Source organism: Oncorhynchus nerka, linkage group LG2, assembly GCF_034236695.1.
Source record: "Oncorhynchus nerka isolate Pitt River linkage group LG2, Oner_Uvic_2.0, whole genome shotgun sequence".
NCBI classification, from domain to species: Eukaryota; Metazoa; Chordata; class Actinopteri; order Salmoniformes; family Salmonidae; genus Oncorhynchus; species Oncorhynchus nerka.
In genome coordinates this window covers 13,932,077-13,956,987 of record NC_088397.1, presented here as the reverse complement: position 1 = coordinate 13,956,987, position 24,911 = coordinate 13,932,077, and the positions used below count along the sequence as shown (strand labels likewise).

Here is a 24,911-nt window from a genome sequence, read left to right as displayed (position 1 = left end):
GTGCAGTAGTATTGCTGTACTGTCAGATTGGCGGCGTTCAAAAATTATCTTCCACAAGTCAAGAGCCTAATGTAACAGTGCACATTGCCTCCTGACAAACAAAATGATTTAAAATACTATAGAAAATGCAAACATGAATGAATAAATATTAGTGCTAAAATCCTACATTGAGTTAAACACAATATACTGTACATGCTGACATCTGTGTTGATCAAATGTTGATCTGGGACTGTATATAAAACATGCCTTGTAAATTCATTTCAGACCCTACAAAGTACATGAAACAGATGTAGAATTGTAGCACATGTTTCATTTGTGTAATTTAATATCTAAAAAGACAATTACATTGCACAAAAACACCCACACATGATGCAGTCAAGTTAACAACAGGCTCCTAGGCCCACCTGTGTGGTTACATATGATACATGTAGATTTCACAGATTTGTTTGGGAGCTGCCACCAGAATGACTCTTCTTTCCTCGTGCAACTGTCTAGGTCACATATAGAGGCCTAGAACTTCTGTTAGTTATGCTAAGATGAGTCTTTCCCTGCGCTCATATCTCCCCAACGTTACACACCCAACCTCACCTTTCGCTCTGTTCTTCTAACTATAGAACCATCAAACTGCAATGCTCCACTGTTCTACTAACTACAGAACCATCTAACTGCAATGCTCCACTGTTCTACTAACTACAGAACCATCAAACTGCAATGCCCCACTGTTCTACTAACTACAGAACCATCAAACTGCAAAGCTTCACTGTTCTACTAACTACAGAACCATCTAACTGCAATACCCCAGTGTTCTACTAACTACAGAACCATCTAACTGCAATGCCCCACTGTTCTACTAACTACAGAACCATCTAACTGCAATGCTCCACTGTTCTACTAACTACAGAACCATCTAACTGCAATGCTCCACTGTTCTACTAACTACAGAACCATCTAACTGCAATGCCCCACTGTTCTACTAACTACAGAACCATCTAACTGCAATGCCCCAGTGCTCCACAATCTTTCTGTACAGATGTAGGATCTTTATTTGAGACAGTTTGCTACAGCAGGAAACAGGAAATGTAAATGATTATGTGGATTATAATTACTGGACATTACAGTATAATTTTTGTGAGGGAAAATCAAGTCTGAAATTTCAAGGTGGAAATTACAAACTTCAGAAGCCCTTTTAAAACTCAGATACACTACAAGCTTGTATTTCCTGCTGCGCAAGAACATTCCTGCGAAAACAGGATGATCAAATTAAAATCCTACATCTGTATGCTTCTCTGAGTCAGTCATCCAGCCAGCCAGTCAGTCACTCAGTCTTCATCACTATCCCCGTAGTCGTCCCTGGTGCTGGTCTGAGAGCAGACGTGTACACAGACCCCACAGCAGAGTAGCAGGAGCAGCACGGTGTGGCTGAGCGTCAACACAAACACAGCAAATAGGTACAGAGACTTCCTGCAGTAGTCCTGTGGCTGGTGGAAGGGTGTGATGAAGTTAGGCTGGAACACAGAGAACACCCAGTAGTTCCCCAGGAGGAACCAGACGAACAAGAACAGGCTGAGGATGACGTGCACGTAGTACTTGTTTGCGTTCTGTCTCCATGGATACTCGTCGGCATCGTCGTCGCCGATGACGACCGACTTGGAGATGAGCGACCTCATGCGGGTGGTGTCGTACAGGAGCAGCGTGACCTGGAAGGTTCAGGGTCAGAGGTCATGGGTCAGATTGGGGTGAACACTAGAGCGACAGTGCCTGCCTTCCTTACATATTGTTTTGCACTGTCTATAATTTTTACAGCCTGGACGTGTTTGGAACCTGTTCTACTTTCCTGTTGCCACATTACAACCTATGATCTGGAACACATCCATTACCTTTACACTGCCAATAACCCCACCCACCAGCAGGTAGAGAGGAATCATTGGCTGAACAGGGCAGTCGTCTATAGACTTCACACCTGCAGGGGTTAAACATCATCAATAGTTCATTAGTTTACCAACATAACTCAATAGAACAAATACAGCACCAAAACCAATAAGTGCATCTCCCCAGACCCCCCTGTCTCAGTCTCCTGTATCTATGCTGTAATAGTCTATGTACTGGAGGACTAGTGTCAGTCTGTCCTATCTGGTGTAATTTCCTGTCTTATCTGGTCACCTGTGATCTTAAGTGTGCTCCCTCTAATTCTCCCATCTCTCTCTCCCCTCCTGGAGGTTCTGAGCCCTAGGGCCATGCCTCAGGAATACCTGGCCTGACAACTACTGGCTGTCAGGCCCCAGTCCACCTGGTCATGCTGCTGAGTTTCTGCTTGTTCCGGACCTGCTGCTTCGCCCCTCTCCCTCTCTCTCTCTCCCTCTCCCTCTCTCTCTCTCCCTCCCTCTCCCCCTCGGTCTCTCCCTCTCCCCCTCGGTCTCTCCCTCTGTCTCTCTCTCCCTCTGTCTCTCTCTCCCTCTGTCTCTCTCTCCCTCTGTCTCTCTCTCCCTCTGTCTCTCTCTCCCTCTGTCTCTCTCCCTCTGTCTCTCTCCCTCTGTCTCTCTCCCTCTGTCTCCCCCTCTGAATGCTCAGCTATTTAAAGCCAAATTGCATTTACTCCTGAGGTGCTGACTTTTTGCACCATCTATAACCACTGTGATTATTATTTGACCTGGCTGGTCATCTATGAACATTTGAACATCTTGAAGAACGATCTGGCCTTAATGGCCATGTTCTCTTATAATCTCCTACTAGTACAGCCAGAAGTGGACTGACTAGCCACCCCTCAGAGCCTGGTTCCTCTCTAGCTTTCTTCCTAGGTTCCCAGCCTTTCTAGGGAGTTTTTCCTAGCCCACAAAGTTCCATAATGGGATGAAAATGGCAGCCATATTGGTCAGGGAGAAATCCAACCCAGTCTAATTCGAATGAATGGCAGTAGAGGCATAATCCTGATTTTACTTATGCAGGAAAATAAAAGTGAAGGCATGTGATATTTCAGAAATTGTGTACTATAATTAATTATTGTCATCCTCAAATATTGTCATATGTATATTATAATAGGCATGTGCTAAGGATTCTAAGCTGCAGGAAGGTCTCCTACAACTTTGGGACAATTTTTCTTCTTCTTCATTTTAGGCTCAAGCAAAGCTTGTCATATTACCTAACACATCTGATTATCCAATTTATATTCCACTGTGTTTTGTATTTTTCCGGTTTTTGTGTTTGGAATGGCACAGTGACTATTGCATCATCCTGACTATGCTACTATGACCTCACTTATAACAGGACTTTTCAAAATTCTAATTGTCATTAATAATTATTGCGTCATCGTTTATCCCATGATGACGTAACTCCCGCCCACCTCCAGCCCTATAAAAGGGACCCCCGGCACATCTCAAAGTCATTCATAGTCTTATCTATCAATCACTATGCCCAGAAGACGCAGAGCCAGCCGCCGTATCCGCAGGCGCCGTCGCCCCAGGGTGTCCCGGCGTCGCAGGAGAGGAGGCCGCAGGAGGCGTTAGACAGGCCGGGTAACCTACCTGAACTAACCGCCCCCTACCGGTTCTCACTCCAGACTCCACCACTGGTAGTGCAGAGATGTTAAAAGTCTGCTTAAATAAAAGATGGGCGTTTAACTAAAACTGTTACGACTTTGTCTTTTTATTATTAGATGGTTTAGAGTTTTTTAGGCAGTATTGAGTTAAATAAGTAGATTAGGATAACAAAATATTGAGACATTGTAATCATTGTATCTGTCCCTGAAAATTAAATGTAGACCTAACAATGTAGGCTATTTATTTAAAACGTTGACACATTGGATCCCTTCCTTACCTTCCGTAAGAACTTGATTCAATGCAATTCCCCCTTCCTCCAAATAAAAAATGTGTATATCTGTTCAGCTTTTTGGTTTCTGGATATACCAATATTCTTAAACCGTTAGGCGCAAGAGGAGAGTTGGCAAGGGGGAGAAGGGGGGGACGTTAAGAAAGTTGGCAAAGGCTCCGGAGACCTTAGATTCCTGACATACCTGGTTATTGTCCTTTCGGCTGCAAGTCTTCGAAATAAAAACGAGCGCTTCCAACTAACTTTAAAGTCTTTCTTGTTTTATTAGCAGATGGTTGTTTGATTATTTCCCCGGTTTTTGAAATGGCACCGTTACTACGAGAGATGATGCTGTCATCAAGCACCGATCTGTAGAATGACTAGTTGGCCTTAATCATAATGCTCATTGACTGGACATTCCAAAGTACTATTGCAATTATGCATCACAATACTCATTCATTTTACAACATGCAGCAATCCACATAGGTCTAGGTATTAACTGCGCTGCTGGTTTATAGTCTAGGGCGGGCCAATGCGTAAAATATTCAGCATACTATCTTATCACCCGCTGGCATGTTATACCCAACTTCAACACCTTTCAAACAATGTTGTCAAATATAGCAAGGAATATAATGCGTCATATAGCCCAAGCACTAGGCCTAAAACATAGGAAACAAACGTGAGCTGGTAGATAAAGTGGAGAGGTAGAAAGTAGGCATACTTCTCCCATGCTTGGATGTGGTTGCATCTGTGACAGCTACAAATTCTGTCTGTTCACTTCACTCAATACTTTCTATTTTGGGGGCAGCTAAAACCTTAATTTGGTCAAACAGTTACATCCTGATTCCTGGATGAAAGTGTTTGCCCTGCCCCTGTATCTTCCCCAGGGGGTCAGAGTAGCCTAGCTGGAGAGGGTAGAAAGAGAAAAAACATCTAGAATTAGGCTACGCAACATTTCAAAATGTCGAGAGCCTTTTGGAAAACTCCAAGCAGGCTGTCATGTGCATTTTACTGAGGAGTGGCTTCCGTCTGGTGGAATGCTGCAGAAATGGTTGTCCTTCTGGAAGGTTCTCCCATCTCCACAGACGAACTCTGGAGCCCTGTCAGAATGACCATTGGGTTCTTGGTCACCTCCCCTGAAGGCGAGGTCAGTACAGGTGCATCAAAGCTGGGACCGAGAGACTGAAAAAAAGCTTCTATCTCAAGGCCATGTGACTGTTAATTAAACAGCCACCACTAACATTGAGTGGCTGATGCCAACATACTGACTCAACTCCAGACACTTTAATAATGGAAATTGATGTAAAAAAAAAAGTATCACTAGCCACTTTAAACAAGGCCACTTAATATAATGTTTACATACCCCACATTACCCATCTCATATGTATATGTACAGTGGGGCAAAAAAGTATTTAGTCAGCCACCAATTGTACAAGTTCTCCCACTTAAAAAGATGAGAGAGTCCTGTAATTGTCATCATAGGTACACTTCAACTATGACAGACAAAATGAAGAAAAAAAATCCAGGAAATCACATTTTTAATGAATTTATTTGCAAATGATGGTGGAAAATAAGTATTTGGTCAATAAACTTTTGTTATCTCAATACTTTGTTATATACCCTTTGTTGGCAATGACAGAGGTCAAACGTTTTCTGTAAGTCTTCACAAGGTTTTCACACACTGTTGCCGGTATTTTGGCCCATTCCTCCATGCAGATCTCCTCTAGAGCAGTGATGTTTTGGGGCAACACGGACTTTCAACTCCCTCCAAAGATTTTCTATGAGGTTGAGATCTGGAGACTGGCTAGGCCACTCCAGGATCTTGAAATGCTTCTTACGAAGCCACTCCTTCGTTGCCCGGGCGGTGTGTTTGGGATCATTGTCATGCTGAAAGACCCAGCCACGTTTCATCTTCAATGCCCTTGCTGATGGAAGGAGGTTTTCACTCAAAATCTCACGATACATGGCCCCATTCATTCTTTCCTTTACACGGATCAGTCGTCCTGGTCCCTTTGCAGATAAACAGCCCCAAAGCATGATGTTTCCACCCCCATGCTTCACAGTAGGTATGGTGTTCTTTGGATGCAACTCAGCATTCTTTGTCCTCCAAACACGACAAGTTGAGTTTTTACCAAAAAGTTATATTTTGGTTCCATCTGACCATATGACATTCTCCCAATCTTCTTCTGGATCATCCAAATGCTTTCTAGCAAACTTCAGACGGGCCTGGACATGTACTGGCTTAAGCAGGGGGACACGTCTGGCACTGCAGGATTTGAGTCCCTGACGGCGTAGTGTGTTACTGATGGTAGGCTTTGTTACTTTGGTCCCAGCTCTCTGCAGGTCATTCACTAGGTCCCCCCGTGTGGTTCTGGGATTTTTGCTCACCATTCTTGTGATCATTTTGACCCCACAGGGTGACATCTTGCGTGGAGCCCCAGATCGAGGGAGATTATCAGTGGTCTTGTATGTCTTCCATTTCCTAATAATTGCTCCCACAGTTGATTTCTTCAAACCAAGCTGCTTACCTATTGCAGATTCAGTCTTCCCAGCCTGGTGCAGGTCTACAATTTTGTTTCTGGTGTCCTTTGACAGCTCTTTGGTCTTGGCCATAGTGGAGTTTGGAGTGTGACTGTTTGAGGTTGTGGACAGGTGTCTTTTATACTGATAACAAGTTCAAACAGGTGCCATTAACACAGGTAACGAGTGGAGGACAGAGGAGGCTCTTAAAGAAGAAGTTACAGGTCTGTGAGAGCCAGAAATCTTGCTTGTTTGTAGGTGACCAAATACTTATTTTCCACCATAATTTAAAAATAAATTCATAAAAAAATCCTACAATGTGATTTTCTGGATTTTTTTAAAATCATTTTGTCTGTCATAGTTGAAGTGTACCTATGATGAAAATGACAGGCCTCATATTTTTAAGTGGGAGAACTTGCACGATTGGTGGCTGACTAAATACTTTTTTGTCCCACTGTATAAACTGTACTCTATATCATCTACTGTATATTTATGTAATACATGTATCATTAGCCACTTTAAACTATGCCACTTTGTTTACATACCCTACATTACTCATCTCATAAGTATATACTGTACTCGATACCATCTACTGCATCTTGCCTATGCCATTCTGTACCATCACTCATTTATATATCTTTATGAACATATTCTTGATCCCTTTACACTTGTGTGTATAAGGTAGCAGTTGTGGAATTGTTAGGTTAGATTACTCGTTGGTTATTACTGCATTGTCGGAAGTAGAAGCACAAGGATTTCACTACACTCGCATTAACATCTGCTAACCATGTGTATGTGACAAATAACATCTGCTAACCATGTGTATGTGACAAATACAATTTGATAACAGATAAATAAAGGGAACTTAGCCAGTTTCTGTTGATGCCATGTTCCAGTCTTACTTCTGATAGCAATAAGAGGAAGAAGGATTGGGAAACTAACTGCCAATAACACAATAAACTGAACTCCGCCCAGCGGAGAGAAAATGATGAGCTTATATGGTATTAAAGTTAAGGGACATCACCCTGGGCGGGGTGAACTATAGTGTGGGATAAAAGGGAAAACACCATCTTTAGAACTGAGTGTCTTGCTTGTAAATTGCTGTAAGTGTGTGCTCCGGGTTGCAATCCTTATTTAACAAAACCTCTGATCAAAGAAGTTTTCCTGTGGTCTCTTGTGTGCATAGGGCAGAATTCCCTTACAGTCACCTAGAACCTAATATCCACCTGAACATTATTTTGCATCCACACTGACCAGAAAACAGATGGAGAGCGTACTGGAAAACTGGTAACCATGCACATCCAATTGAAATAAGCGTAAAGGCTATATTGAATGACTTGGATGGTCAATTATGCCAACGCAGAGACAAAAAGGTTAGCCTATTGTTTAGATAGAATTAAAAATGATCTCCACAAATACTTGTTAATAATATAAAAACTCCACCAATTCAGAATGACTTCCCTTCTGGTCTTCCTGAAATAGTCTGCAACGTGTGTCAAGATCTGTTTCTAAATCAGTGCACAACAAAACAAGTGGAACCAGGAGACGGTTTCAGTTGAGCATCTTCTGTGAAACTGTATTCTTGAGCCCCTCTCCTTTTATCAGGGAGAGTCTCGCCCTCCCACGTCCCCGCAGAGTAGTTTATTAAAACAACTGCATGGGCGAGTGCAATGTTCTCATGAATAGGAGGAATATTGTCCAAATACGTTTCTCTGAATCTTGCGCCTAAAATCCTGTTTTTTCATCTCGCAGGCTACCTACAGATGTTTTGTAAAAACCTTAATGAGATGGGCTACGCAAACAAGTCAAGGGAAGTACAAAGCAGAAACGTTGGTGGATTTTACTGAAATATATTTGGACTACAGGGACAAAGGAGACAAATGAATCATTAGAACACACTCAAAACAGACAATAGGTGGGCAAACCACACATGACAATCCCCCTAAAAAAAGTTCACAATGAATAACATTTCCTCATAATGTAAACTGAAGAGCCATATTGTTTAACCGCTTGTGATAAAAAGTGTCTTGAAAGATTTAAAGAAAGTAACTTTGTGAATGATTAACTTCTAGGTATTGATTTATTTCTCAGTTATGGTTCAGTCAAATATTAAAATACATCTAATTGACATGAAGAGGATGAGACTAAGGAATGTGGACAGTTTCCCTTGGACTTTTCCATCAGATGGTTTCCATAGGACAGGCAGTTTCCCTTTCGACAGAATGTCCTCTACCTGGCACCTTGCTACACTACGAGGCCCACTTCCTTCTCGTGGTCCAGCAGGGAGCAGCGGTCCTGGAGAGAGGGGGTGGATGGACCTCGGCTGGCCGGCTGGCTGGAGCGGGAGATGGGCAGGGAGAGGAGGCTGCCCTGGCTCAGGCGCTCCCAGGCGCCGCGGAGGGAGGGAGGGGTGCGTCGCCGGTCGTCCAGACCCACGTGGGTGCTCACCTGGCTGGGGCTCAGGCTCTTCATGTTCCCCTGGGCCCGGAACTCATACGTCTCGATTGACGTCTTTTTATACCTGGAGCAGGCAGAATCAGGAGAGGACTGAGGTCAGTTTTAGTAAGAGAGAGAGCAAAAGGAGGGAAGCTCCCTCTACCAAATTATGGCTTAGCGAATTGGCAAATAGTGTACACTTACAAAGAATGAGATATATTCTAACATTTGATCAAATCTGTCAGCCTTTCCTCTCTTACTTGGACCAGTCGGCGCTGTGGATTTGTACATTTTAACCCACTCTCAATTCTAATATTTTAATCTACCTTTAGGCAGCATGTGCTGGCCCTGCCACCCGAGCAGTTGGGAGGGGAATAGGGGGGAATAGGGGGGGGGGGGGGGGGATAAGGGGGGTGACATCTACCCTCTTTCTTTCTACATGTCCTTGTTCTCTATGTCTTGTTTTGTAATATTTGTTTTGTACCCAGAACTCTGGGTCTTGTTGTTCCTGTCTGCTCTTTTATGTTTAAATAAGAATTGCAGACTTGTCTTTTATACCTATACACCATTCTGGTGCGTGTTCAATAAAAAATATTTGAATGAGTAAACGAGAGTATGAGGAGGATGGGGAGAAAAGTGTAGAGACAGAGACTTGACCTGAAACGGACAAGTGGCGTGTTCATATAGGCAGAATAACGTGTGAGTGAGTAAGACAAACATGACATGAAAACATGTGGCATGTAAGAAACAGAAAAGGAGAAAGATTGAGACATTTACACTGTTTTCCATAAATAAAGAGGGAGTTGGAATGGTTCCAAATAGTGAACTAGATACAGCTGAGAGGTCAAAGTGCACTGTGTTCAGTCTGTGTAGTGTTCAGTGAGTGGGCTGCTGCAACAGAGACACTCTGGACACGGTGCCCTGGGCTGTTCTACAGGCACACGCTACTTTACTCAGGTTACTATGGAAACGCTTCTCAATGGACCGAGTTTACAGTGAAGAGATTGAGATTTTGGTGCATGAAAAGTGGTATAAAAATGCTTGCATGACGTCCTGTAAAAGTTCCCATCTGGGATGTTGAAAGGTATGCAAAACATCTAGGAGGGCAAGTTTGATTGGTTGAAATAAATACACAGCAAAATCCCCAACAGACAGGGAGATAGATGGAAGGACGGACAGACAGAGAGGCAGAAGCATACACTCACAGTTTCAACAGCAGGGAAGAGATGACCACAGACACAGAGGAAGCTGCCATAGCTGCTGAACCCATCCATGGCTGTAGGACCAGACCAGCGGGCAGAAACACACCTGGATGGGTACAGTGCAACCCAGCTTTACTACACACACACAACTACACTGTTGGTGCAAGGATCACAGGCATTTTGCTACACTCGCAATAACATCTGCTAAATATGTGTATGCGACCAATAAAATATGATTTGTTACTCACCTGCGGCGATGGGAATCCCTACCAGGTTGTAGATGAGAGCGAAGACAAAGTTGATGCGTATCCTCTGAACAGTCTTCTTGGACAGCTCAATACAGGCCACCACGTCTAACAGATCATTCTACGTAGAAAGGAGAAAAAAAACAGAAAATACACCCAGGAGACCTCATCTCTCCCTTTCAAGTACATCACAACACATGTAACTAGGATGTAGGTAACATCCCAACCACACCCCACTCTGCTCCTCACCCTGATCAGCACCACGTCAGCTGCCTCTATGGCCACGTCTGTGCCCGTCCCTATGGCGATGCCCACGTCGGCGCGGGCGAGGGCGGGCGAGTCGTTGACCCCGTCACCCACCATGGCCACCCTCAGACCCCTCTCCTGCAGCTCCTGCACCTTGGCCACCTTGTGGGACGGCAGCACCTCCGCAAATACCTTCCTGATGCCCACCTGGAGGAGGGACAGAGACACAATTCAGACGTGTGTGTGTGGTTCCTCCTGATTCAGCTCACACCAAGACTCGAACCCAGAACCTCTGTCTTGCTAGCACACGTGACGGCCCTCCCAAAGAGTCTTACCAGTCGGTGCCACAATAAAATGTACAATTTGGCAGCACAAGTTGCGACCCTTCAGGCTGAGGAGTTTCCCACATCCCCATGTGCTGCACATGCATGCGTGCGGTCTCGATCTTTCTCTTACCTGTGTGGCTATAGCCTTAGCAGTACGTCTGTTGTCCCCAGTGATCATGACCACCTCTATCCCCATGCTGAGTAAAGTATGGACAGCCAGGGCAGACTCGGTCTTCACTGTGTCTGCTATGGCCAGCATGGCACACAGTACACCTAGGGCATAGGAAGAGGAGATGGAACATGTCCCCGACACAGAACGGTGAGGTTGACGCAGGGGATTGACACATATCCCATGTTCAGTGTATGTACCTCATAGATAAACCTCTGTTGGAGTAGGACACAGTCCTGAGGGTCATAGATAAACCACTGTTGGAGTAGGACACAGTCCTGAGGGTCATAGATAAACCACTGTTGGAGTAGGACACAGTCCTGAGGGTCATAGATAAACCACTGTTGGAGTAGGACACAGTCCTGAGGGTCATAGATAAACCACTGTTGGAGTAGGACACAGTCCTGAGGGTCATAGATAAACCACTGTTGGAGTAGGACACAGTCACTGTTGAGGGTCATAGATAAACCACTGTTGGAGTAGGACACAGTCCTGAGGGTCATAGATAAACCACTGTTGGAGTAGGACACAGTCCTGAGGGTCATAGATAAACCACTGTTGGAGTAGGACACAGTCCTGAGGGTCATAGATAAACCACTGTTGGAGTAGGACACAGTCCTGAGGGTCATAGATAAACCACTGTTGGAGTAGGACACAGTCCTGAGGGTCATAGATAAACCACTGTTGGAGTAGGACACAGTCCTGAGGATCATAGATAAACCACTGTTGGAGTAGGACACAGTCATGAGGGTCAGATAAACCACTGTTGGAGTAGGACACAGTCCTGAGGGTCATAGATAAACCACTGTTGGAGTAGGACACAGTCCTGAGGGTCATAGATAAACCACTGTTGGAGTAGGACACAGTCATGAGGGTCAGATAAACCACTGTTGGAGTAGGACACAGTCCTGAGGGTCATAGATAAACCACTGTTGGAGTAGGACACAGTCCTGATGGTCATAGATAAACCACTGTTGGAGTAGGACACAGTCCTGAGGGTCATAGAAGGCTTTTCTTCTGTTGGACACCCCTCCCAAAAAAACTACCTTCCGTGAACTAACACTCGCACTTGACTTTTTCCACTTACCAGCACTGACTCTGCTGATAGCTACTTTAATGAGGAAAAATGTACTTACTATGACTGATATGTATGTGGTTGTCCCACCTAGCTATCATGAATGCACTAACTGTAAGTCTCTCTGGAAAACAGGTCTGCTAAATTACTCAAATGTAAATGTCTGTCATTGGAATGAGACTGTACCATCTATAGCTACCAGGATGGCTGTCTGGCCCTTGGTCTCATGGCTGGACATGGCGTCATCCACGTCAGCTCCTACATGAAGCCCGTTCCGCCTTATCCACTCTCTGTTCCCGATCAGGACTGAATAGGAGGGGCTAGCAGAGGCACCTGGACAACACACAAAACACCACTGGCAATGGAGTGGACTTCAAGGCTAGACAACTTTCTACATTGTAGAATCATAGTGAAGACATCAAAACTATGAAATAACACATATAGAATCATGTAGTAACCAAAAATGTTTTAAACTAATCAAAATATATTTTATATTTGAGATTCTTCTAAGTAGCCACCCTTTGCCTTGATGACAGCTTTGCACACTCTTGGCATTCTCTCAACCAGCTTCATGAGGTAGTCACCTGGAATGCATGTCAATTAACAGGTGTGCCTTCTTAAAAGTTAATTTGTGGAATTTCTTTCCTTCTTAATGCGTTTGAGCCAATCAGTTGTGTTGTGACGATGTGGTATACAGAAGATATTATGGCAAGAACAGCTCAAATAAGAGAAACGACAGTCCACCTGTCACACCCTGATCGTGCTTTTACACCTGCATTGTTTGCTGTTTGGGGTTTTAGGCTGGGTTTCTGTACAGCACTTTGAGATATCAGCTGATGTACGAAGGGCTATATAAATAAATTTGATTTGATTTGATTTGGTCTTTGTGATATGCAGAGTCGGTGAACAGATGATCTCCATATGTGTGGTTCCCACCGTGAAGCATGGAGGAGGTGATGTGATGGTGCTTTCGCTGGTGACACTGTCAGTGATTTATTTAGAATTCAAGGCACACTTAAGCAGCATGGCTACCACAGAATTCTGCAGCGATACGCCATCCCATCTGGTTTGAGCTTAGTGGGACTGTCATTTGTTTTTTAACAGGACAATGACCCAAAACACACCTCCAGGCAGTAAGGGCTTTTTGACCAAGAAGGAGAGTGATGGAGTATGCATCAGATGACCTGGCCTCCACAATCACCCGACCTCAACTCAATTGAGATGGTTTGGGATGAGTTGAACCGCAGAGTCAAGGAAAAGCAGCCAACATGTGCTCAGCATGCGTGGGAACTCCCTCAAGACTGTTGGAAAAGCATTCCGCATGAAGCTGGTTGAGAGAATGCCAAGAGTGTGAAAAGCTGCCATCCAGGCAAAGGGTGGCTACTTTGAAGAGTATAAAATATATTTTGATTTGTTTAACACTTTGTTTGGTTACTACATGATTCCATATGTGTTATTTCATAGTTTTGATGTCTTCACTGTTATTCTACAATGCAGAAAATAGTAAAAATAAAGAAAAACCCTTGAATAAGTAGGTGTGTCCAAACTTTTGATTGGTACTGTACATCATGAGTACGACCACCAAGTAAAGGGGTAAAAACCGTGATGTTGTAAAGCAACACTGACCTGACACTGACACTGACACAGTATCGCCGACCAGGCTGCTCTCATCAGTCGTGGCCCCCTGCAGTGTGACCTGGGTATGACAGGAGTCCTGGTCACCCTCCAGCAGTACCTCCTCAATGTTAGACACCTTACAGCTGATCCCACAGCCTGGCACCGACTGGAAGTCCTTACAGGAACCCAGAACATCTGTCTCCAGCTCCTGATATACATACGGACAGGCGCTCGCTCACACTAGTTATTTATTTCATTATATTGAGCCCTTACTTCACTAGGTAAGTTGACTGTGAACATTCATTCTCATTTATATCAACGACCTGGAGAATAATTCCAGGGTAAAGTGGAGAGAATGACCTTGTTTGTGTTTATACAGCGGCTAAAGCACAGATACCTGGTAGATATCAATGAAATACCCTCACCTCTTTGCAGTGCCTGGCCACAGCCATCCCCAGTGGGTGTTCACTGCTGGCCTCCGCTGTGCCCACCAGTGCCAGGACCTTACGCAGGGGTAGCCGTGCCCTCTCCCACAGCACCAACACCCTGGTCACCCGCGGGACACCGTTAGTGATGGTGCCTGTCTTATCAAACATCACTGCACCGATCTGAATGGGAGGAAAGGAGGGAGCGGAAAACACTGTCATTTTCTTTCTGTGTTACTGCTGGTAGCTTTAGCTGTGGCTGTTAGGGTTAGAGCAGTGGAAAACGCCTGTCATACATGTTCAGCTTCACACCAAGTCACCATAACCGACTCTACCCTGCACCCGGCCCACAATACAGTTTGGAAAACACTGGACGTTTACGGGAAGTATGTTTCGGTTGGGAGGTAGTAAATAGAGGTGCATTGCCTTGTGGGCCATCTCCAGCGGTTCCCCTCCCTTGATGAGGATGCCGTTCTGGGCTCCGACCCCCGTGCCCACCATGACAGCTGTCGGGGTCGCCAGGCCCAGAGAGCAGGGGCAGGCGATGGACAGGACTGTGATGGAGGCCTGGAAGGCGAAGCGGACAATAACATCTGTCTTGGGGATGTTCTCATCGTAACCCTGTGAGGTTAAAAACACACAAACAGAAACACACAAACAATATGATTCAGAACTAGTCTTTTCATTCAGAAAGTACATCAATGCCACAAGGCTTTGTTATGAGTTTGATAAGCTCTTGTGGTTACTCACAGGAAAGTACTCCTTCACAACATGGAAGTTGACAAAGCCGATCAGCAGCCAGACCAGCAGTGTTAGCACTGAGGCAATGACTATGAAGGGTACAAAGTATCCACTCAGTCTGTCTGCAAACTGCTGGATGGGGGCCTAGTCCAACAAGAGATGTTTCAGATACTTACAAAATATCATCAATAACTGATTATATTGTAACTTACACAGGTAATTGTAGCCTACAATCAAAGACGTCCCGTCTTGACCTTGGCCATAAAGTGGTTTGTTTACCTTGGATGTCTGTGCCTCCTCCACTAGTTTGACTATCTGACAGAGGGTGGTGTCTGCTCCTACGTGGGTGGCCTGCACCAGTAGAGATCCGTGGGCGTTGATGGAGCCAGCTATCACTGAACTGCCGGGCTTCTTACTCACAGGCATGGGCTCACCTGACCACAGAGAGAACATTGACCACCCCATCAACCATGGTAGACCACCAAAGAACCACAATGACTACCAGCAACCACCGATACAGACTACTAAATGACCACAATGACTACCAGCAACCACCGATACAGACTACTAAATGACCACAATGACTACCAGCAACCACCGATAGACGACTAAATGACCACAATGACTACCAGCAACCACCGATACAGACTATTAAATGACCACAATGACTACCAGCAACCACCGATACAGACTACTAAATGACCACAATGACTACCAGCAACCACCGATACAGACTACTAAATGACCACAATGACCAGCAACCACCAGCAACTAAATGAATACAATGACAGCAACCACTACTAAATGAATACAATGACTACCAGCAACCACCGATACAGACTACTAAATGAATACAATGACTACCAGCAACCACCGATACAGACTGACTAAATGACTACCAGCAAACCACTACTAAATGAATACAGACTACTGAATGAATACAATGACAACCAGCAACCACCGATACAGACTACTAAATGAATACAATGACTACCAGCAACCACCGATACAGACACTAAATGAATACAATGACTACCAGCAACCACCGAATACAGACTACTAAATGACTACAATGACTACCAGCAACCACCGATACAGACTACTAAATGACCACAATGACTACCAGCAACCACCGATACAGACTACTAAATGAATACAATGACTACCAGCAACCACCGATACAGACACTAAATGAATACAATGACTACCAGCAACCACCGATACAGACTACTAAATGAATACAATGACTACCAGCAACCACCGATACAGACTACTAAATGAATACAATGACTACCAGCAACCACCGATACAGACTACTAAATGAATACAATGACTACCAGCAACCACCGATACAGACTACTAAATGAATACAATGACTACCAGCAACCACCGATACAGACTACTAAATGAATACAATGACTACCAGCAACCAGCAACCCGATACAGACTAAATGACCACAATGACTACCAGCAAAATACAGACTACTAAATGACTACTAAATACAATGACTACCAGCAACCACCGATACAGACTACTAAATGAATACAATGACTACCAGCAACCACCGATACAGACACTAAATGAATACAATGACTACCAGCAACCACCGATACAGACTACTAAATGACCACAATGACTACCAGCAACCACCGATACAGACTACTAAATGAATACAATGACTACCAGACAATGACTACAGCAACCACGATACAGACTACTAAATGAATACAATGACTACCAGCAACCACCAACCACCAATGATACAGACTACTAAATGAATACAATGACTACCAGCAACCAGATACAGACTACTAAATGAATACAATGACTACCAGCAACCGATACAGACTACTAAATGAATACAATGACTACCAGCAACCACCGATACAGACTACTAAATGAATACAATGACTACCAGCAACCACCGATACAGACTACTAAATGCAACCACCAGACTACTAAATGAATACAATGACTACCAGCAACCACCGATACAGACTACTAAATGACCACAATGACTACCAGCAACCACCGATACAGACTACTAAATGAATACAATGACTACCAGCAACCACCGATACAGACTACTAAAGAATACAATGACTACCAGCAACCAATACAGACTACTAAATGAATACAATGACTACCAGCAACCACCGATACAGACTACTAAATGAATACAATGACTACCAGCAACCAACAGACACTAAATGACTACTAAATACAATGACTACCAGCAACCACCGATACAGAACTAAATGAATACAAATGACTACAATGACACCAGCAACCACCGATACAGACTACTAAATGAATACAATGACTACCAGCAACCACCGATACAGACTACTAAATGAATACAATGACTACCAGCAACCACCGATACAGACTACTAAATGACCACAATGACTACCAGCAACCACCGATACAGACTACTAAATGAATACAATGACTACCAGCAACCACCGATACAGACTACTAAATGAATACAATGACTACCAGCAACCACCGATACAGACACTAAATGAATACAATGACTACAGCAACCTACTAAATGAATACAATGACTACCAGCAACCACCGATACAGACTACTAAATGAATACAATGACTACCAGCAACCACCGATACAGACTACAGACTACTAAATACAATGACTACCAGCAACCACCGATACAGACTACTAAATGAATACAATGACTACCAGCAACCACCGATACAGACTACTAAATGAATACAATGACTACCAGCAACCACCGATACAGATACAGACTACTAAATGAATACAATGACTACCAGCAACCACCGATACAGACTACTAAATGAATACAATGACTACCAGCAACCACCGATACAGACTACTAAATGAATACAATGACTACCAGCAACCACTAATACAGACTACTAAATGAATACAATGATACAGACTACTAAATGAATACAATGACTACCAGCAACCACCGATACAGACTACTAAATGAATACAATGACTACCAGCAACCACCGATACAAGACCACTACAAATGAATACAATGACTACCAGCAACCACCGATACAGACTACTAAATGAATACAATGACTACCAGCAACCACCGATACAGACTACTAAATGAATACAATGACTACCAGCAACCACCGATACAGACTACTAAATGAATACAATGACTACCAGCAACCACTAAATAAATGAATACAATGACTACCAGCAACCACCGATACAGACTACTAAATGAATACAATGACTACCAGCAACCACGATACAGACTACTAAATGAATACAAGACTACCAGCAACCACTAGAATGACCACAATGACTACCAGCAACCACCGATACAGACTACTAAATGAATACAATGACTACCAGCAACCACCGATACAGACTACTAAATGACCACAATGACTACCAGCAACCACCGATACAGACTACTAAATGAATACAATGACTACCAGCAACCACCGATACAGACTACTAAATGACCACAATGACTACCAGCAACCAAATGACTACTAAATGACCACAATGACTACCAGCAACCACCGATACAGACTAAATACAATGACTACCAGCAACCACCGATACAGACTACTAAATGAATACAATGACTACCAGCAACCACCGATACAGACTACTAAATGAATACAATGACTACCAGCAACCACCAGATACTAAATGACTACTAAATGAATACAATGACTACCAGACTACAGACTACTAAATGAATACAAACTACCAGCAACCGATACAGACTACTAAATGAATACAATGACTACCAGCAACCACCGATACAGACTACTAAATGAATACAATGACTACCAGCAACCACCGATACAGACTACTAAATGAATACAATGACTACCAGCAACCACCAGCAGACTACTAAATGAATACAATGACTACCAGCAACCACCGATACAGACACTAAATGAATACAATGACTACCAGCAACCACCAATACAGACTACTAAATGAATACAATGACTACCAGCAACCACCGATACAGACTACTAAATGAATACAATGACTACCAGCAACCACCGATACAGACTACTAAATGAATACAATGACTACCAGCAACCACCGATACAGACTACTAAATGAATACAATGACTACCAGCAACCACCGATACAGACTACTAAATGACCACAATGACTACCAGCAACCACCGATACAGACTACTAAATGAATACAATGACTACCAGCAACCACCGATACAGACTACTAAATGACCACAATGACTACCAGCAACCACCGATACAGACTACTAAATGACCACAATGACTACCAGCAACCACCGATAGACTAATAAATGACCACAATGACTACCAGCAACCACCGATACAGACTACTAAATGAATACAATGACTACCAGCAACCACCGATACAGACTACTAAATGCAACCACAATGACTACCAGCAACAGACTACGATACAGACTACTAAATGACCACAATGACTACCAGCAACCACCGATACAGACTACTAAATGACCACAATGACTACCAGCAACCACCACCGATACAGACTAAACTAAATGACCACAATGACTACCAGCAACCACCACACAGACTACTAAATGACCACAATGACTACCAGCAACCACCGATACAGACTACTAAATGACAATGACTACCAGCAACCATGACAGACTACTAAATGACCACAATGACTACCAGCAACCACCGACACAGACTACTAAATGACCACAATGACTACCAGCAACCACCGATACAGACTACTAAATGACCACAATGACTACCAGCAACCACCGATACAGACTACTAAATGACCACAATGACTACCAGCAACCACCGATACAGACTACTAAATGACCACAATGACTACCAGCAACCACCGATACAGACACTAAATGACCACAATGACAACGATCGTCGTTAGCGGTGAATAGAGTAATGCTACCTATATTTTCAATGCATTTCTCCACACTAGGTGGGTCATGTAGTGGTATTTTGCTACTGTTAAATAAAAAAGGTGCATTTACATGCCTTTACCCTTCACTACAACACAGTCAATCACCAATAGACCACAAAAGGACCATAATGACAGTAAACCACTACGGCCCATTGGCTCCCCAACAAAACGGTTCTTACCTGTGATGAGGGACTCATCTGCCATGGAGCTTCCCTCGATCACCTTCCCGTCCACGGGGAACTTTCCCCCAGGCACCACCTTCACTATGTCTCCTCTCTGGACCAGCTCCACCGACACCTGCTCCTCACTGACACACACAGCACAGACACACACGCGCACGTACGCACACAGCACAGACACACACACGCACGCACACAGCACAGACACAGTACTGATTTATTGTGGTGAAGTATTCTCAGAATAGTTTATGGACACAGCTATAAACAGATTGTAAAGAAATCAGACTATGGCAGGTTTGATTATATGAGGCCAATATAAAAATAAACATCACATAAAATGTGTTCACTGTGGGAAAATGAAGCTGGGTTTAGGTTCACCTGAGGATGGAGTGGTCAGGACCTAACGTGACCACAGTGGCATCAGTAGCCTGCAGTGACATCAGCTTGGCCAGTGCTTCAGATGTCTTGCTCTGCAGAACAGGAACAGGAAACACAGAGGCAATGACGTGAGTAGGTGTTGATTAAACCTGGGAATTACCAGCCGACCTCAGCATAAGTCTTCAGCCTGTAGTCTGGTGATTGCTTTCCCACACTGACACCATAATAACACAATCATATGACCATAAATGCCACAAAAACTGATCAGATATGACCTAGAATAACCCTGGTGATCCACCATCCATAAAGCTGAGAGCAGCAGAAGTACTTCCAACCAAAAGGACTTTAGCTGTGGTCCAGGTAAAGGAAAGTGGAATTGAGTAGAGTAGAATAGAGTGGAATGGAATAGAGTAGAATAGAGTAGAGTAGAACAGAGTAGAATGGAATAGAGTAAAACATAATAGAGTAGAATGGAATAGAGCAGAGTAGAGTAGAATACAATTGAGTAGAGTAGAACAGAGTAGAATGGAATAGAGTAGTGTAGAATAGAGTAGAATGGAATAGAGTAGAATATAATAGAATGGAATAGAGTAGAATATAATAGAATGGAATAGAGTATAATGGAATAGAGTACAGTAGAGTAGAGTAGAGTAGAGTAGAATAGAGTAGAATGGAATAGAGTAGAAAATAATAGAATGGAATAGAGTAGAGTATAATGGAATAGAGTACAGTAGAGTAAAAATAATAGAGTATAATGGAATAGAGTAGAATATAATAGAATAGAATGGAATAGAGTATAATATAATAGAATGGAATAGAGTAGAGTAGAATGGAATAGAGTAGAATATAATAGAATGGAATAGAGTAGAGTATAATGGAATAGAGTACAGTAGAGTAAAAATAATAGAGTATAATGGAATAGAGGTCAGTAGAATGGAATAGAGTAGAGTATAACGGAATAGAGTACAGTAGAGTAGAATGGAATAGAGTACAATAGAGTAGAAAATAATAGAGTAGAATGGAATAGAGTAGAATGGAATAGAGTAGAATGGAATAGAGCAGAGTAGAGTAGAATACAATTGAGTAGAATATAATAGAATGGAATAGAGTAAAATATAGCATAATAGAATAGAGTAGAGTAGAATAGAGTAGGGTAGAATAGCTTTACCTTTGCTATGTGCTCCAGCCACCGGCCCAGGGCGATGAAGACGAAGAGCATGGGCGGGGTGTCAAAGAAGGTGACAGGGCTCTGATTGGCTCTCTCTGCCATCGCCACAATGAGGACCACAACTGAGTAGATGTAGGCGATGGAGGTTGCCAGGACGATGAGGACGTCCATGTTAGCCGTGCGGTGTCTCAACGAGCGGTACGCCTGGATGTAGAAATAACGACCCCCGAAGATCTGATGGAGGAGTGGGGGAGGGAAAGAGGAGGAGAGAGAGAGCAAGAGACAGAGAGAGATTGAGAAAGAGAGGTATGAAGAGAGAGAGCGAGAGACAGAGAGAGATTGAGAAAGAGAGGTATGAAGAGAGAGAGAGAGACAGAGAGAGATTGAGAAAGAGAGGACAGAGAGAGATTGAGAAAGAGAGGTATGAAGAGAGAGAGAGAGAGACAGAGAGAGATTGAGAAAGAGAGGTATGAAGAGAGAGAGCGAGAGACAGAGAGAGATTGAGAAAGAGAGGTATGAAGAGAGAGAGCGAGGAACAGAGAGAGATTGAGAAAGAGAGGTACGAAGAGAGAGATTGAGAAAGAGAGGTAGGAAGAGAGAGAGAGCGAGAAACAGAGAGAGATTGAGAAAGAGAGGTACGAAGAGAGAGAGCGAGGAACAGAGAGAGATTGAGAAAGAGAGGTACGAAGAGAGAGAGCGAGAAACAGAGAGAGATTGAGAAAGAGAGGTATGAAGAGAGAGAGAAATGTGACGTACAGTTATTATATAATGGACTACGACATACAGTAGATAAGCAGTATCAAGGCTTGGTAGGGTCCTATTGTATCTGGGGGTCAAAGACACATCTACAGTACTGAGACTGAGCCAGTAGCAGGGCTAGGTAGGGTCCTATAGTATCTGGGGGTCAAAGACACATCTACAGTACTGAGACTGAGCCAGTAGCAGGGCTTGGTAGGGTCCTATTGTATCTGGGGTCAAAGACACATCTACAGTACTGAGACTGAGCCAGTAGCAGGGCTTGGTAGGGTCCTATTGTATCTGGGGGTCAAAGACACATCTACAGTACTGAGACTGAGCCAGTAGCAGGGCTTGGTAGGGTCCTATAGTATCTGGGGGTCAAAGACACATCTACAGTACTGAGACTGAGCCAGTAGCAGGGCTTGGTAGGGTCCTATAGTATCTGGGGTCAAAGACACATCTACAGTACTGAGACTGAGCCAGTAGCAGGGCTAGGTAGGGTCTTATTATACCTGGACAGGTGTACAGAGCAGGAAGAAGGCCAGGTTGAGGAGGGAGAGGCCTGGGAGAAGGTTCTGCTCCTCAGGCATAGAGCCACCGTGTTCCCCGTGCTGACTGTCCATCACCATCATGTAGATCATCAAGCCCATCACTGGCACCCCAAACACCAGACTGAACAGGAACGAGTTCTTCCACCTGGAACACACACACACACACACGCAGGACGCATGCAGAGAGGAGAGTGTGTTAAAAGAATTCAAGGTTGATTCAAAAACACCTATCTCAAGTCAGAATCTACAGACCACCAAAACAGATACTTACTGTTGAATCTCTTCCCCATGATCCAGGTTGTTCCCAAAGCCTTCAGCTTTCATTAGAGACGCCCCAAAGCCCAGCCCCTAGAACAGACAGAGTTACTACAGTTGTAAATATGGGTAAGAATATGTACCAACACTGTAATTGCACAATGTGAATATATAGGTGATCAAAACAATTACAAGATGTTGGTAATGGAAAAACTAATTTAGCAACAAAATTTAAAGAGACATGACAGCAAAGTCAACTTATAGCTAGCTACCTCAATCATTCTGATGATGTCACGAGCTCCAAGCACTTCTGGGTCAAACTTTATCTGGGCTTTATTGGTTGCCAGTGCAACTGAGGCTTCTAGAATCCCTTTGGTCCTGGTGAGTTTGGACTCAATGTTATGGACACATGACGCACATGTCATCCCAGTTACCTACACATGAGATGAGCAAAACTAATTTAAACTTAATGCAGCTGTACCAGACAACACGTTGGCACAATGTAGTACTGGACTAAACATCAAAGAAAATGTATTTAGCCAAGCATAGAAATGTATTTAGCCAAGCATAGAAATGTATTTAGCCAAGCATAGAAATGTATTTGGCCAAGCATAGAAATGTATTTAGCCAAGCATAGAAATGTATTTGGCCAAGCATAGAAATGTATTTAGCCAAGCATTTAATGTATTTCTTCTGTCTCCATGTTCTCTCAGCCAATGAGAGGACTCACAGAGAGGTCCAGTTTCCCATCCATAACAGCATTGTCCTCTATCAGTGTGGCACCGAAGCCTAGACCCTCTATGAGCTGTGTTATCCGCTTGGCATCAACAATACCAGGGTCATACTTCACCTCCGCCTTACCAGCCATGAGGGCAACCAGCACTGAGATGACACCTGGAACACACACACACCACACACAATGTTGTGCAGTTAACCCCTAACCAGGGAAAGTGGCATCACCACAAAATACTTGTTTATCCTCATGATAGAAACTGTACTGCCAGGTCAAGCGTTCTGCTTAGTGACTCTACGGGAAATGACAGTGACCTAAAGGATAACATCACCCACCTCTGTGTTTGACTAAGTTCCTCTCAATGTTGGCCACACAGGACGCACAGGTCATGCCTGTCACACGGATGAAGCACTTCTGAACCTTCCCCTCCTCACCAGCAGTGGCCATCTTGGTAGAGCCAGAGCTACCGTTAATGGAAGTCTTGGTAGAGCCAGAGCTACCATTAATGGAAGTATTGGTAGAGCCAAAGCTACTGTGAGCCATTCTGGGGGAGTGGGGGGAAAGGGGAGTCTTTTGTCTTTGAAGGGGAGGGGTTGTTGGAGTTTCTGCAGAACCAGATTCTTCAGGAGAAAAGAACACAACATACACTGCTCAAACAAATAAAGGGAACACTAAAATAACACATCCTAGATCTGAATGAATGAAATATTATTATTAAATACTTTTTTCTTTACATAGTTGAATGTGCTGACAACAAAATCACACAAAAATGATCAATGGAAATCAAATTTATCAACCCATGGAGGTCTGGATTTGGAGTCACACTCAAAATTAAAGTGGAAAACCACACTACAGGCTGATCCAGCTTTGATGTAATGTCCTTAAAACAAGTCAAAATGAGGCTCAGTAGTGTGTGTGGCCTCCACGTGCCTGTATGACCTCCCTACAACGCCTGGGCATGCTCCTGATGAGGTGGCGGATGGTCTCCCGAGGGATCTCCTCCCAGACGTGGACTAAAGCATCCGCCAACTCCTGGACAGTCTGTGGTGCAACGTTGGTGGATGGAGCGAGACATGATGTCCCAGATGTGCTCAATTGGATTCAGGTCTGGGGAACGGGTGGGCCAGTCCATAGCATCAATGCCTTCCTCTTGCAGGAACTGCTGACACACTCCA

At 43.8% G+C, this 24,911-nt stretch overlaps 2 protein-coding genes across 7 annotated transcripts in view; both read right to left on the bottom strand.

Moving 5' to 3' along the window:
• Nucleotides 1-290: 290 nt before the first annotated feature.
• On the bottom strand, nt 291-5,773 carry LOC115116359 (transmembrane protein 272). Of its 2 annotated transcripts, none has more exons than XM_065023554.1 (3): nt 3,811-5,773; nt 1,878-1,960; nt 291-1,697 (listed from the first exon to the last, which is right to left on the bottom strand). In XM_065023554.1, the coding sequence occupies exons 2-3, from the start codon at nt 1,923-1,925 to the stop codon at nt 1,320-1,322; spliced, it is 426 nt and encodes a 141-aa protein (XP_064879626.1). In that variant the 5' UTR covers nt 1,926-1,960; nt 3,811-5,773; the 3' UTR covers nt 291-1,319. The 2 variants fall into 2 exon arrangements, with proteins under 2 accessions (XP_064879626.1, XP_064879633.1); XM_065023561.1 differs by having other exon boundaries at nt 4,523-5,773.
• Nucleotides 5,774-8,155: 2,382 nt separating this feature from the next.
• atp7b (ATPase copper transporting beta) overlaps nt 8,156-24,911 on the bottom strand; it is a 24,406-nt gene continuing 7,650 nt past the window's right edge. For 4 of the 5 annotated variants that reach the window (XM_065023528.1, XM_065023526.1, XM_065023527.1 and 1 more), the window contains 19 exons: nt 24,072-24,356; nt 23,734-23,897; nt 23,276-23,437; nt 23,020-23,096; nt 22,710-22,893; nt 21,460-21,693; nt 20,292-20,383; nt 19,914-20,041; nt 15,083-15,237; nt 14,813-14,947; nt 14,489-14,683; nt 14,063-14,245; nt 13,647-13,845; nt 12,207-12,353; nt 10,907-11,049; nt 10,454-10,657; nt 10,208-10,325; nt 9,963-10,065; nt 8,156-8,842 (listed from right to left, as the gene is read on the bottom strand). In XM_065023528.1, the coding sequence (XP_064879600.1) occupies nt 8,566-8,842; nt 9,963-10,065; nt 10,208-10,325; nt 10,454-10,657; nt 10,907-11,049; nt 12,207-12,353; nt 13,647-13,845; nt 14,063-14,245; nt 14,489-14,683; nt 14,813-14,947; nt 15,083-15,237; nt 19,914-20,041; nt 20,292-20,383; nt 21,460-21,693; nt 22,710-22,893; nt 23,020-23,096; nt 23,276-23,437; nt 23,734-23,897; nt 24,072-24,356 (3,185 nt within the window). In that variant the 3' untranslated portion in view covers nt 8,156-8,565. The remainder of the gene's footprint in view (nt 8,843-9,962; nt 10,066-10,207; nt 10,326-10,453; nt 10,658-10,906; nt 11,050-12,206; nt 12,354-13,646; nt 13,846-14,062; nt 14,246-14,488; nt 14,684-14,812; nt 14,948-15,082; nt 15,238-19,913; nt 20,042-20,291; nt 20,384-21,459; nt 21,694-22,709; nt 22,894-23,019; nt 23,097-23,275; nt 23,438-23,733; nt 23,898-24,071; nt 24,357-24,911) is intronic. The other variant, XM_065023524.1, reaches the window with a different exon arrangement.